The sequence below is a fragment of the Cucurbita maxima genome, unplaced genomic scaffold (genome assembly GCF_002738345.1).
Source record: "Cucurbita maxima cultivar Rimu unplaced genomic scaffold, Cmax_1.0 Cma_Scf00058, whole genome shotgun sequence".
Classification (NCBI taxonomy): Eukaryota; Viridiplantae; Streptophyta; class Magnoliopsida; order Cucurbitales; family Cucurbitaceae; genus Cucurbita; species Cucurbita maxima.
Window position 1 is genome coordinate 480,780 of NW_019272074.1, and position 15,655 is coordinate 496,434.

Below are 15,655 nucleotides of genomic sequence, written 5' to 3' on the forward strand. Positions count from 1 at the left end.
ACATGACCCGCGCGTGACCCATTTGACCCAACCCGTTATCTCCACCTATAGCAAGCACAACACGACTCTTTTTCGAGGAGCATGTGGTATTCACACATGGTGAACCTATACTCGCACGTGGGGGTGTGTGCATGGTGTGTTTTGTTTCATTCAATTGTTTTCATCCAAATTTTGACTTGAATTAGGACCCACTAGAAAATTTTGTATGAATTTTGGAGCTCTTAACATGCTAAAAAAACTAGATAGGGTGTAAGGCTCTAAATTTCTACATACTTAGAGTCGCTACTAACGTCTCATGCTCATCTCTAATGCAAAAATATAACTCTTGAAAGAAAACATCATCTTTAATATAAATGTCGAATACATTTAAAACATTATTTTCTATGGAAAACATAGTCATGAAGTTATGTATTTAAATACGAAATTTAAAAAAAATAAAAATAAATACAAATAATTTAAAACAATGAAATGCAAAACAACTTATTCTAACCTAAGACTAGGAATTTAAATATGAGTCTATCTTATGCACATGCCACAGTCTCTACTCGCGATGTACCGTCGTCCGTACAAGTGCGTCTTGCCTTTACCTGAAAAATGATGTGGCACACAGTCTGAGTATTTCGAAGAATACTCGATAAGTGACCCCACTATAGGGGGCCATGCAAATGCAAACACATGCAATCATATGATTCATGGACCTCTCTCCAGCTCATCTAGGGGTGGCCTCTAGTCTCAGACAAATTGGATGTGTAGTACTTCCTTACACACGACTCAAACATGTGAGTGTGAATTTCTAGGGCGCTCGCACACCCTCTGGACCCATTGGTGAAGCTAATCTATAGCAACGTTCGGAGGTCAGCGGAACCCCATAGTGTCATGCACCTCATGAACACCCTGCTCGTCATACTATGTGCATCCGCACTCATCATCATATTGTGCGCGTTTGCACTCATCATCTCTAGGTCCCTCTAAATCTTATCATAACGTCTCTTCTGACACGACCCTAGGGTTGTGTTCTATGTTGGTCTATCAATATGATGCAATATGACACTCATCATCATACAACATACTCAATATAGAAAACATCTTCATATTAAGACAAACATCATGCAATCATCATACTCATCATATCGCCACAAAGTGTATCAAACAACTCAAGGAATCCTTCTCAAGAGAGAATGATATGAACCCGAAGGAACATCTATTGTCAAACCTCAAGGACGAATTACAAGGTCAAGAGCCAAGAAGTTAAAACGAATTTTAATCTCTTATATTCAAGCTATAGTAAACTCGTCAAAGGAAGTTTTAGAAGCTGTTGGAGTCCTTCCCACATGTGCAAAGTTGAGCTTCAAGATGGAGATACATTACTGGTAGGTAATAAACTCATAGCACAAATTTTTTATTGCATTATTTTAATTTTAACTTTTTTGTTTATCATTTATTAGTTTTAATAAGTTACCATATTTTATGATTAACTACTTATGGGTGCATGGTAACTCACATAGGTTACTAAATTTCTTAATTAACTACCACTCTAATATCTTTTTAACTTAGTTGACAACTAAGTTTTTCCGTTGGTAAATTTTTATGTTTTAAAACTTTCATATTAGAGTCATTCAAGTGATGTTGATTAAACCACTTGTGGAGTGATTCGTATCAGAGTTTAGAAGCAAGTTTGCTCTACCATTGATCTTGATCATTAAGGTAATCCATTCCAAAACTTTCCCTTGAGTTGATTCCTTATCGTTTTTGGAGTTCTAGGATAATTTGGATCAAACGACCTTATTAACAAGATTGTTAGATCCAGTTTTTAAAGTTACACAAAATAAAATTAGATAAGGGGTAGAATTCATGCTTGAATTTTCTTGAGCCCAGTGCATAGTAACTAACTAGGTCATATGAGTAGACACTTAATGAATATTTTTATACTCATCAGTTATTATTTTCTTTTTCAAGTGATAGTTGTTCAGCTGATCGAGTTGGGGAGCTTTTGGGTGTACTATGGTTATAGAGAAGGGTCGTATTATGGTTATAGAGCTGATCGAGATGTATTTGTATTTTTTAATGATTTGTTGTTTTAAATGTCTTGCAAAAAAATAATAATAATATCGTACATTTTTGTGTCGATATGTCAATCCATGTCGCAATTCATTATTCAAAGCATTGAAAAATAGGTCGTGACAATTTAAGTTGTAGCCTTTGTTTTATGATAGGTCAACAACATTGTACTTTTAATGATTTTAGCTACCTAAAGTCACTACTATCATCTTAGTCTAAGCTCATGTGCGGAATATAACTTTTGAAAAGCATCATCATATAAATAATAACTTTCAGAGTAAACATACTTTATCATTGAAAACACTGCCGCCATGGTCTTGCGTGTTCAAAAAATAATTCAGAAATGAAATTAAAAACGATAATGAAATAAATTCAAAAACATAAAATGCATAACAACTTATTCTAACCTAAGTCTAGGAAATGAAATATGCTTCTTGACTACGCACGTGTCATGGTCTCTACTTTGCGATGCCACCATCAACCGTACATGGGTGTTGCCTTTACCTGAAAAAGGGTGTAGCACACGACCTGAATATTTCGAAAAATACTCAGTAAGTGACCCGACTGTAGGGGCCATGAAAGATGCAAACACATGCAACAATGCTCTAGGGACCTATCATTAAATCCTAGGGGTGGCCTCTAGTCCAGACTAAATTGGATGTGTAGACTTCCCTACACACGACGCACATGTGCGAACTGTTCGGTTTTATGTCCTAAAACTCATAGTTTGTAAACAAAAACATATTTTATTTTCAATAAAGTTATTATTGTTGTTTATTCAGTAAAAATTGTTATTGAATAAAATGAACTTTACGATCATTAATCTAAATCCAATAAACAAAGAACACTCTGGCTATAGTATGATTACTTGAACTATATGTAGAGACATAAGAGTTGATCAAGTTCAAGTATATAGTCAAAATGATCTTTAGTATAAGGATAAGACTGAGTACTTTATTCTGGGGACACTATGGATGCGGCCCACTTTTGTATATGATATAAACAATGTGATCACTAAAATTGTACATGTGGAGACATGTGAGTGGGGGCGTCCTATACAATGAGTATTGCATAAGATCGGACCATGAAAAAAATCACTCTCACTTTATAATGTCGTTTACTGTTGAGACTGATTTTCTTTTTATTCGATGATCTAGGTAACTCGATCTTAATTCTCAGCTAACCATGAACTCCTGTTTATTCGAAATTATCCTTAGATTTGCATGGGTGAGAGCGGCTCAAGTTCGCCGACTCAATAGGCCTCCCATTTCAGGGGTAAGACTGGGTAAATGGTTGGGGACGTGGGGTGCAAGATGAAATTCACTCCTACCTACCCACTTTTAGGGATAGAAGAAAAGTAGTTCTCTTAAGTACTGACTCCAGGTCTTGAACAAGGGGCCCCACCCTCTCATTGCCCTAAGAGGGATCCGGTTTATTGGTTGGACCACAAACCAATTGTTCATTAGAGGATCAGTGAGACATAAGAAACAAAAAGTAACTTCAGGGGTAAAACAATAAATTGACCCAACTCTAGTTACGAACAACCTGTAAAGGATCGACTTACTAATCATGGTTATATCAAATGGACAGAAATATATCTATAGTGAGGGGAGTGCAACTACTAGGCTATAGTGGAATGTCTTAGTAGTTAACGAATGTTGGTTAATGAGTTTAACCGGTTAATCTTGGATCGTTGGAGCCCATGATCTATAGGTCCATTAGGTCCCTCTGCTAGCTCATATCGGACTAAACCATAGAATAGTGTGACGAGTGAGTCCGAAGTGTTCGAATTAAAATTAGGGAGAATGCACTACATACATACAATATATTTAACCGCATTTTTGTTTTATTTACGAATTAATCAAAAAGAGGGAATTTGAGATATTTAAATAAGATTTAAATATCTTAATCAAATATGTGTCGGAATTAATTGGGATTGGCATTTGAATTAATATTAAATATTAATTAAATAGTTTAATTAATCATTTAATATTACTCTAATTTGAAATTAATAATTCAAATTGATTGTTGAATCCAAATAAAGAAAGTCAAAATGTTGACTTCATTTAATGTAAAAATGTATGTTAGTGGAATTTTGAGGTGTCAAAATTTGGTTTACCAAACTTGCATGCTGGCAAATAAACCCCACCAATTTGAGTGGAATTTTAAGTGTAAAAATTTGGTTAAGTGAATGTAAGAGCAGTACAGCTGCAATAAGTAAGGAGAGAGAAATGCCCGTTGTACTACTCTTTTAGGGTTTAAAAAAAAAAAAAAGGAAAGGACACGGGGAGAAGAAAAGAAAGAAGAAAAAAGAAAAGAAAAGGAAAAAAAAAAAGAAAAACGAAGAAGAAGACAGAGGAGAGGGTGGAGCGGTGGAGACGAACGACGGAGCTTGAGGCACTCGTTAGCGACGGTGGGCTGAACGGTTGAGGAAGGGAGTACACCGACGGTAAGTTCTAGTGGTGTGATTTTCGTTGTTGTTTTTCCGAAACCCTAATACATTTCAGGGGATCGATGTACCTAGGTTATTGTCAAGGGAAGTTGGTGAGTCTTTGTGAAGAAGAAGACATAGAGTGTTGAGAGGAAAGAAAGATCAGGAAGGAGGCAGGAAGAAGAGGCTGAAAATTGAGGGGGCACGATCTAACCCGACCCACCTATACAGAACCGAAACTCGATTTGTTTTCCCATTTCACACCATCAGATTCGTCTTTATCTAGATCTAGGTACTTGACTCACACGTTCCATAAATGTTTTATTATAGAAAAATTCCAAGCTTAGTCAAGGGACACTTGAAGACTCGATAAAGTTTTGGGAAGTCTACGATCAGGTAAGTAACCATCTAGAGAAAGTTTTTAAGTAATTGCTTTTAGGAGTCGGTTTGGACTTGTGGCCAGACAGTTTAGTAATGTATGTAGGAATGGATATAGTTAGTTCATGGAGGTGGTACTTCAATAATGTGTGTGGCTGTACTTTAGTTGTCGTTATGGTTATTTAGTTTCATTGGCCTGAACGTAAAATTTTGTACAGGCATATGAAATGGTATGTTTTTAAGTTGAGCTAGATGGTTATTATGGTTTTATGTGACTTAGCATGGCAACGTATTGTCGCCTGGTTCTTTGTTAGGCATGGGGCGTGGGGCTTGGGTAGCCCATTGCTACTCTTTGAGTGTTGAATGAATTATTAGGTGCTAGTCATTATAAGTTAGGAAGCACATAATGACAGTGTACCGTTTTCGTAGTCACCCCCAAAGGGTTGAGGGTAATCATAATATATTACTGTGATAAGAGGTGCTTAGTGGGACGAGCCATGGCCTTTTACTGATCCAGCCGAGCGACATAAGACAGGTAGTTTTACTGATCTGAGTCGACAAGGGCGTAAGACAAGTAGTGACTGACCCGGCCTTGCGAGGCACAGTGGCAGGTAGTTACTGATCTTAGGAACAGTTGGATGTTGCCAGGCACCCCTAGGTCTCTAACTAGTGACTATTCGAGCTCAGGACTTAGAATCCCGTGAATAGGGCTAAGTTCGACAAGAGCTTACGAGCAAGTTGCTTATTGGGTATTGTTTGTATACTCACTCTATGTTGTTTTCTATTTTTCAGAAGAAAAGTAGATTTGGGTTGATGGCGGGGATGTGTGGAGTCGTGCAGCTGCAGAAGGGGGCCCTTAGATTGAGTCATCTTCTCCCATGTCGTTTTGGTTATGATTTTTGACGTTTTTTGAAAAACCTGCTATATTTTGTAACCGTGTTTTTTTAATGTGACCCCGCAGATCTTCGTTATGTGTTTTATATATTTTTTGAAATGTATATCAGACAACTTTTAACTTACCGTCCCCTGTTCAAACTACATGAAGTGTTGAAAAGTTTTTTTTTACTCCTGAGTCCACGTGGCGACCCGTGATTCGGTATTTTCTGAAGATCGGTCGTTACACTCAAGCATGCATGCTTTCCACATAATCCCAAATATTTTAGTGGAATTTTGAGTGTCAAAATTTGGTGATCTCATATTTGCATGTACATGCAAACATGACTCTATAAATCGAGTGATCATAAAACATGAAACGTCTTCTTCTTGGTGAAAAAACCTTGAGAAAAACCTCTCACAAACACTCTCTTCATATATACAAAATCCCTCCCAAGTTTAGTCACTCTCCGGATTCCACAATCTCATTCTAAGGCCGGAGGATAGTGGAGAAGACACTAGTGGTGGTTCGAAACCAGTTCGTGAGGAAAAAGGAATTTGAACTACAAAAAGTTAGTATTCAAACTCATTGAGTTTTAATACTCATGAACATGCTAGTTATTTACTATAATTGATGTTCTAAAAGTGCCTAAGATCCAAATTGCTTCCGCATGTGTTATATTAACACCATCACGAGCGTGAATCACCAGGCGGTTCGCACCCCTTTGGACCCATCATAGTCAAGCTAGCTGTCCGTAGCGATGCCCGGAGATCAGCAAATCCCCCGTGTGTCATGCTCATCATGATCACCATCATCATCGTAGTGTATGCGTCCATACTCCTCATCATAAAAGGGGAAGTATCCCCAATGTACATACAGAAATGCATGAGATCCCTATAGTTTCTCGTCTTTAAAATGTCTTTATGACACAACCCTAGTTTCAACCTTATATTATTAGTAGTAATATATGTGCGTTAGCTTTCATCTTAACATCATGAATAATATTTGTAGGGTTGTGTCTTAGGTCGAGTTATCGACATAATGCAATATGACATTCACAACATACCTCTCATCTTAATATGGAACATACTTCATATTAAGGAAATAACAACATGCATCGTCATCATAAGGTTATTGAAATACGTCATAATCATAACACATCATCAAACGTCATCAACATCATCATATAACTCATACATGTCATCATACATCATAGATCATATGTTATACGTCATAATTATAAAGCATAAAGGACACGTGTTGTTATACATCAAGCAAGTACCTAGTCTACTCTATACTAAAGTCACTTGGTTGGTCTTAGCTAGCGTTCTCCCTAAATTAATATACATTAACTCTCATTCCTCGAAAGTTGTTCCAGGTGTCATTAGAGTTCGTTTCCTATTAGGCTGGTAGTGCGACATTGAGCCGAGACTAATGGATGGGCAATGGGTTACGGGTTGAGTTCGACCCGAATCCGGATTCGTCGGATTAGTCTTCTTCACTCGACTTTGCACGATTTTTTTATTTCTTTTTCTCTCCTTCCCACGGCTGTTTTCGACATTCTTCCTCATTGTTTTCCTCCTCTAACTCTCTGTTGGACCCTCTAATCCTCTTCCACAAAGTCTCGTGGCTTGTAGATGCCTAAAACAGTAGATCTATGAGATTTCTAAAAATCAAACTTCATCTCTTATTATCGATAACAATGGACGTTGGTGAGGCACGAAAACGTAAACATTATTATTTTTAATCATATTTCATATAGAGTAGTTAGACAATAGTTACGACATGCAAATTTTTACCTCTCTTGCAACCAACAGGAAGCTTTTAACTTTACAAGCATACGCAAGGCATTGAGTTTCACTTTATTACTTCTTTTTGTTTATTTTTACCACTTTTAAAATACCATTTTTAATTTTTATTGAAATTGTTTAAATAATTTTAATAATTTAGTGCAAGTATATTTTAAAAAATTATATAGAAAAGAACCATATAACCTTGATGTAGCGACTATGTATCGATCCTTATTTGGCTACTGGAGTTAAAAAATGCATTCACATACAACATGTATCCCGACTGCTTTTTGAGCTCTACTTTTATTTTTGGGTAGGGTTGGATGCACTTCTCTCTACATATGGTCAACACACAGGTACGTGAACTTATTTGGCGAGATCATTAACGTACTTTCTAACCATGATTAAACTGCACTGTTACGCTACTGAAAATCGATAGAAACAAACATAAACAATAACGTGAATACACACTAATGAATTTAAATGATACTTTTAAAATCTTATAGATATTTTTTCAACGTAATACTAACGTGAGATTATGGGTGTGAACTCATAACATATATTTTAATAATATATCACATCAGTGTACCATTAAAATTTTTATTATTTAGCATTAATTTGAAAAATAAAATAAAATAAATTAAACATAATTTAATAAAACAATAGCTAAAAAGGTAATTATTATTTTTTTTTTAAAAAAAAATAGTTAAACATTTTATCCTTATTTTATGGAGAATTATATCTAAATGGGTCAAAATAGAGATTATATTGATCCCAAAATTACGTTGTAATATTTAAATTATGTTTTACATTATATTTTATATTTATTTATGAAATATTATAAATTTATTAGGTTGTTTTTTTTGTTTTTTTTTTAGAAAATAAAAATTATTCTTAAATAAATAATTTTTTTCGATAATATATATATATATATTTGTAAAGATAAAGATTTAAAATATATTCATTCAATTAACAAAAAAAAATTATTTGTGGTACTAAAAATTAAAATATTTGCAATTATTTTTAGAAAATTACGTAATTTTAAGCCTTTTTTAATTAAAAAAAAATTGATAAATTTGACCAAAGGAAGGATCGGAAAATTCGCGAAGAAGGATTGGGGGAAGCGCTGGAGAGAGAGTGTGACGTGGATCTTTACATAAAATATAATATTATTTTTAAATAATAATTTTTATTTTTGTGTTCTGTAATAAATTGGGGGAATTTAGTATCAGCTCTTAGCTCCTTCCTCTCTTCTCTCTGTCTGGGTTTCTGGTTTCATGATTTACCACAGATGGACTTCGTCGGAGATGGAGATTCTGAATCAGTAATCTTAAGCATCCATTGATTTAATGACTCAGGTTTCTTTCTCCCTATATTTCGCTCTCTGATTCTTTTCTTCCGATTTTTGTTGTTTCTGCCTGTTCTTTTTTATTTTCCGTTTTTCGATTGTATGACTTAATTCTTTGGTTTGATGTTTTTTCTCTACAAAATGTGTCGCGTTTCGATTTTGATCAGTCTGGAGCACATTTCCTTCGTTTTCTGATGATTTCATTTGGCTTATGGAGTTTTTGGGGACTGTTCCGGTGTTAAACGATTGAATTTTCGATGTTCTTGTGGAACACCTTGAATCTAGCTTTTATCGCTTAAAATACTGAACTGTTCCTATAATTAGATCTCTGTGTATCTGACGGAAACGTGATGTGCTGATCAATGCGAACTGTGACATCTGGTGTTTATACTGCTTACTGATAACGGTGAAAATCTATAAAAATAGACGTGTCTGAATGCATCACGAACTTTGATTCTAGCTAACATGGAATCTGATCGAGTGTCACCTTTGATGATGCTAATATGAATGACTTCCAAATAACATCATTTGTGCACATTATAGATTCCCGCAGTTGTTATGTGCGTGAAATAAAATCATACCTGAAGAATATACGAGTGGTTTAGAAGGTACAGGTATCTAATGCTATTTTCGTGAAGAGTTTGCTACATCATACCCTGAAATTAGCATGTTTGTCATACTTGAAAACATCTCTTGCTTCACTGTGGATGTTTTATAATACAATCTTCATGAATTATTTTATGTGCTTAACCAATGTTTCTAGATAGTGACTGAGAATTCTGGTTGGACGAGCTAATGGTGTTGCATAGTTCTAGTTGTTTAAGCCTTTGAGTATATCTTATCTGTGGCCATGCCGTGGGAATGGTGTTGTGCTATAGTATTAGAGTTTTTATTTATTCTATTTTCTGGCCTTGGGTACTTTGTGTATCCGCTCCCATCTGTTTGTTTATCTTTATTTCACAAATGGGTGGTTTTTCTTAGATTTAGCAAGCAATTGAGTTCTTTATTGTCAGAACTTTAAATGAGACATGATCTCTGTCCCACTGAGAGGGTACCCATGTGGAAAATGGAACTTTCCTTCACTCTATCATCATTCCCAGCCCCTAGTAAAATCTCAAACTGCCTGTCAGTACTCTCTTGGCAATGACAACAAAAAATAAAAGCAAAAGGGTAAAGCATACTTAGACTTCCCTTCTTGTTGAAACTTGAAAGTTCTCGTGTTTCTTTCAAGCTAAAGGTTACATAGAAGTGTTCTGTTTATCTGTAGCCATAGAATTTCGCCTTCTTTTAAATGGATTCCTGCTCAAAACTGAGGGTATGAGAAGTTTGTTTAGGCTGTTTGGCAATGCAATATGCCACTTGAAAGCAGTAAGTGGAAAAGACTTGCAGCAGTTGGCAAAAGGAAAACTTATGGCCATTGTCCTTGAATCAAATCATGCATATTGATGCTCTTGTCGCTCGTCTCCCATGAGAAAAACTTGACCATTTTTTTGGTTATTAACTCTAGCGGTGGAAATGTTTCTAAAATGTTGAGAATTTCTATGTGTTGGCTTCTCCCTGAAGTCTCTTTAGAGAGGTTTGACTGAGAATATGCTGGATGAATCAATGGGGCCAAAACCATTTATCTACTTGTTTTGAGGAGGGTAAGGTAAGAGAAGCTAATAGGGAACCTCAATTTCTTCCTCCGTAGAGAGCCTTTCTATCTATTTTTACACTCTTTCTCCATCTCTCTTTCAATCTTTCTGTATTGCAAATTTTTTTTTATTTCATTTCTCCTCTCCATCCATCTCTCAAGCACGTATAAACTGTCTCTATTTATAAAGTTATTTTAGCTTTGATTTTTATGCCTCTTTCTTTTAAGTAATAGCAAACCAGTTGAGCGTTTCTGTATTTTTTCTATTCATATATTGATGTTTAATGTTGTTTAAAATCCTGCAGGGTTGTCTATATTTCTCTGGACTAGAACCAACAAAAATTCATTAAATCGTTGTACAATTATTATGATTATCATTATTATTATTTGATGAAAAATCAAGCCTTCGCTAAGACAAATGAAATTTGTCACCTCATTTCCATTCTCATAGTTTTGCTACATTTTTTTCTGATTAGAGAATTTTATTGTAACTCTTTTGGATTGGGGCTTTTTTTCTCCAAACCTTTGTAATTTCATACGTCAATGAAATTGTTTCTTATAAAAGAAAAATCAAGACAAATGAAAGAATACAAATTGGCTACGTAGGAAAATAAGAAATGTCCAATGCGAAAGGAGTTGTTCAAAGGAAACGATCAAGTGAATCAAGAAATGGGCTTCCTTTGAGGATAGTTAATAAATTTCTTAGTAATGTTTCTAGGCTTGCATATATTGATCATATACATCGATATAAATCTTAAAAATGAAGAGTTGCTGTTCATTTTAGTTCGTTTTTCTTTTTAAGAAATTAGATGCTTAATATTAAACAAAAACAGCCTACATGTAGGGAATGAAAGGGCCCCCTCCCCAAGAACAATTGAAGTTAGGCTATAGTTACAAAAGAATTCAATGCACCATAAAGAAGAAGTAAGTTGTAATTACAAAAACTATCAGAAGTATTAGACTCATCTTCAAAAGTTCTTATATTTCTTTCTTTCCATAATTCCCACAGCAAGACTCGAGAGGCACCTCTTCAACAAATTCTAGCTTTACCTTTTATGTACCACTCTTCAAGCACCTCATTAATTCAATCCAGCTCGAAGAACGACAAGCAAGTAGGAAGACCAGATTCATTTACTAGAAAATTCCGGTTCCTTGTTGCCAAGGAGTGGAGGAAGAGGTGATTAAGATTTTCCTCATTTAGAGGAGAAAATTGCAGATGAGTCTAGGGCAAAAACAGCCCTATCCATCCCATCTCTCAGCCTCACAGTATTGACTCTTAATACCAATCCCAACCAGCTATCGAACTCTATCCAAGATGATGCCCCTCTAAGACCAAGGTCCCAATTATTGTTGTCCCTATTCCAGCAATCAGCCACCGTAGCTTCCTTCTTCTTAGAAATATTATAGAGATCAGGGGAAGTTTCTTCTAAGAAAGATGAAGTAAGATTAAATTTTAGATACTATTGAAGTTTCTTGAATTAATTCAAACACTTCTTCGACCTGGTGATATTTCTCTTCATGTCAACATCTACATTTCCATCAACATTTATTAATCTTTATATTTCCACCAATCTCAATATTCTACCTTTTCGTTATAATTAGATATACTGTCTTCTTATCCTTTCTTTGAATTCATATAATATTACTCTTCGTGTATGAATGTGAATAGAATTCAAAATCGTGGTTTTTATTTTGTTATTATTATTATTATTACGTTTACTAAGCAACAAAATTCATGTTTTTCTTGTGCATTTTCCGTGATCAACCCTGATGGAAATCAAATTACTTTTTAATATTTTTCTTATGTATCTCATTGTAGAGCTTGAATGATTTAGGAACATCTTCCACACTTCTAGATCCTAAAATGACACCAAGAACAAGTAGAGATCCTAGAGATCAGAAGTCCAGAATTTCTTCCAACGAGGGCCCACATTGGGTTCTAATTGCTGGTGGCGTACTATTGAGCACTCTATCAATTCGCCTAGGTTACAAGCTGAAACAAGCATTTGAGCCGAGGCAGCTGAAGGATAGTGGCAGTTCTTTGACAGGTCTTGTTATTTATGAAAGATTGAGGGAAAATTCCTGGTTGAAACTTATTAACTTTTGAGTTTTTTACTGCTCAGGAAATGTGAAGTCTTCTGACAGAAGAAAGGTTGCTGGATGTCTTTGCTCAAGTTTATATTCATATACACGAGATGATGAATGTTGCTTCAACTGTATGCCAGGTTGGTTTTTGTAATCTTTCATCTTTAAGGGGAAAAAGATAGTTTGGTAACTTTTCAAATGCGGTGTTCAGTTAGCCTGCTAAGCTGTTTACATTTTTCTGTTTGTGTTTGCATTTTTCTGTTTTACCTTCTCATGTAGTATGATGCTTCTAATATGTTTGATCTTCTGCGGGTTAACATGATCTCGATATCTCCCTTTTTTTGTCAATTTAACTTTGGAAAGGAGAAATTTGCTAAATGGAACACCGAATACTTCTTTCAAGTTTTACACATAGAATATTTTTATTTCTCTTGATTCCAATAACATTTTCAACATTATCTAAAGGTCCTGTTTCTTGTTTGGGAAAAAAAACAGTTTCAAAAGTTTAGATTGTCATTTCTTTTTACGTGGTTTTCTTCTTTGAGGAAAATGGAGTTTGAGGCAGAGTTATTCCGTGGGAGTTTAATACTTTAGTGCATAAAATCAGTTGTTTTCTGTTGGATAAGTTCGGGCCGATCTGGTAGGTGATCTAGATCATGTTTTTTCAGATTGGAAAATAAAATAAATTTAAGTCTTTGGTGGGCACAGTTTTTTAAAAACAGAATCTGGTTTGATCACTTAAAAGTGCTTTTATTTTGACAACAGGTTTCAGGTGTTTCCAAAATTCAGATTTGAAATCTACACCACTTTTTCAAAAAGTGCACCATATAACTGCGGATAGGATGCAGGAGAGAAGAGGGTTCTTCTCCATGAGTCATCCGAAAGGGGGTTTTCTTCTTGCCATAGCCTCTCTTTGGATTGGGGGAAGGTTGTCATGGACAGCACTACAATGCTAACCATTGTCGTGGTTCCTTGCTTCGTCCCAAGTTTCTATTTACTAATGCAACCTCATTTTCTTCATCTGGACATCTGGCTGAGATAGCTACATTAAGATGCCACTGGACCTTCCTTGCCGGCACAAATGGGGACCAGTCCAGCTTGGATTTCTTTGTTCTTACCATATTCGCTGTTCTTGGTGTTGCCATTTCATCTTGCTTCATTTTTTCTTTGAATACTTCCCCTTTTCAACGTTCCACACAATTTCCGCTTTTTATTCTCCACACCTCCTTCCTTTTCAAAGAAATAGAAGACACAGTTGTCAGTGGTGGTTGAAGGTTGTTTTTGGGTTTGGATTGAGTCGTTGCTTCCTTTTTTCCGGGGATTCTCCGTTTCTTCTATCTTGTTTCCTCTTATTTTCCCTTCATTTGGTAGGAATTTGTTACTCAATTCAGTTTATGGCATGGGATCTTCTAAAACCAATGCACATACTAAAATTATATACTATCAGCCAGATTGATGTTAGAAGATGGAAAAGAGTGTAGTGGACCAGGCGACCACAGAAAGAAGATCTGTGTGGGAGAAATTGTTTCAATGGTTATTGTATAGGAGATTGGTGTGTGCGGTAAGATTTTAATGTTATAAGGTGGTCCCATGTGAAATCAGGGGAGATAGAAGAACTTGTAGCATGAAAAGTTTTGATGATACGATAGATAGATATTCAATTAGAAGAAACTTATTTATCCAGTGGAAATTTTGCTTCTTGATTGAAAATTTTCTAGTAGATATGGATTGTATTAATGTATTCAAGGAAATGAGAGTAATCAGTACCTAAATTTTTTTACGAAGCCAGCAACCCATCGTTATTGAAACAGGAAGTAAGAAGTTTAAAAGTGGCAGCCCTCCTCTCTTCATTTTACAGTGCACGGCTGAACAACGAAGACATTGTTATGAACCATGAAACCACCCATGTATCTCCACAATGATATGATAGATATTATGATATTATCCACCTTGAATTTATCTAATGATAGCCTTGATGACTAAGGTTCCATAAATGAAGATTCTGTTTTTGGCTGGTTCCACTTGTGATCTTTAAGCTGTTGGTTGAATAAATTTGGTAGTTTTTGGGTCTATTTTACTCGATCTTATTTATTCTTTCATCAATGTTCTAATGATGGTGTTGCAATGCAGGGACTCAATGTACGACGGATGTGAAGTGCCCACCTACAGATCAAATGGTGGTTGCATCTGAGACTGCTCTTCCTTTGGTAATGGTTCCAGCTTCTGAATTCAACAAGGAGAATGGTGTTATCTGGGCAGCTTCTCCTGATCGGCTCGAGATGCCTGCAAAGCAATTCCATCATTCAAACTGCTCAGATTCACCTTGTGTCTCGGAGTCCGGTTCCGATATCTTCAGCAAACGTGAAGTAATTCATAAGCTAAGACACCAATTGAAAAGGAGAGATGATATGCTACTAGAAATGCAAGATCAAATCGTTCACTTGCAAAATTCTCTTAACGCTCAGGTAGCCCACTCCTCTCATTTACAGTCACAAATTGATACTGCAAACCAAGACTTGTTTGATTCAGAAAAAGAGATTCAGAGGCTCAGAAAAGCAATTGCAGATCACTGTTTGGGTCAGGCAGGCCCCAATGATAAGTCGCCGTCAACAGCAAGAAGTTGGTCAAGCGAGACGAGGAACGGTCATGCAAATGGTTATATGGATGGTAATTGCAACTTTGAGGTAGCTGAGAAAGTAAGAGAGGAGGAGAGAATTGAGATGTTCAAAAAGGAGGTAGGGGACTTAAAGGAAGTGATAGAAGGAAAAGAATACTTATTGCAAAGCTATAAGGAGCAGAAGACGGAGCTTTCTTTGAAGATCAAGGAATTGCAACAGAGATTAGACTCTCAACTTCCCAACATTTTGTAGGTTCATTCCAGATTTTTTGTGTATTCTTTGGTTGCCTCATTTTTCAAATTATGATCTCAATTTCTATTGAGCAACATCTCTCTTCTCCTTTTTTAGTTCTTAAGTTTTTGGTTGGTTATTAGTTATAGTATAGGTTGTTTTGATGCATTGTTTTTTTTTTTTTTTTTTTTTTTTTTTTTTTTTTTTTT

The 15,655-nt window shown here is 35.6% G+C and overlaps 1 protein-coding gene across 2 annotated transcripts in view; it reads left to right on the plus strand.

The window, feature by feature from the left end:
• The first annotated feature begins 8,743 nt into the window (after positions 1-8,743).
• LOC111471788 overlaps positions 8,744-15,655 on the plus strand; it is a 7,128-nt gene continuing 216 nt past the window's right edge. Inside the window, exons 1-4 of one of the 2 annotated variants that reach the window (XM_023117448.1) lie at positions 8,744-8,889; positions 12,332-12,560; positions 12,636-12,737; positions 14,728-15,629. In XM_023117448.1, the coding sequence (XP_022973216.1) occupies positions 8,881-8,889; positions 12,332-12,560; positions 12,636-12,737; positions 14,728-15,467 (1,080 nt within the window). In that variant the 5' untranslated portion in view covers positions 8,744-8,880 and the 3' untranslated portion in view covers positions 15,468-15,629. The remainder of the gene's footprint in view (positions 8,890-12,331; positions 12,561-12,635; positions 12,738-14,727; positions 15,630-15,655) is intronic. The other variant, XM_023117449.1, reaches the window with a different exon arrangement.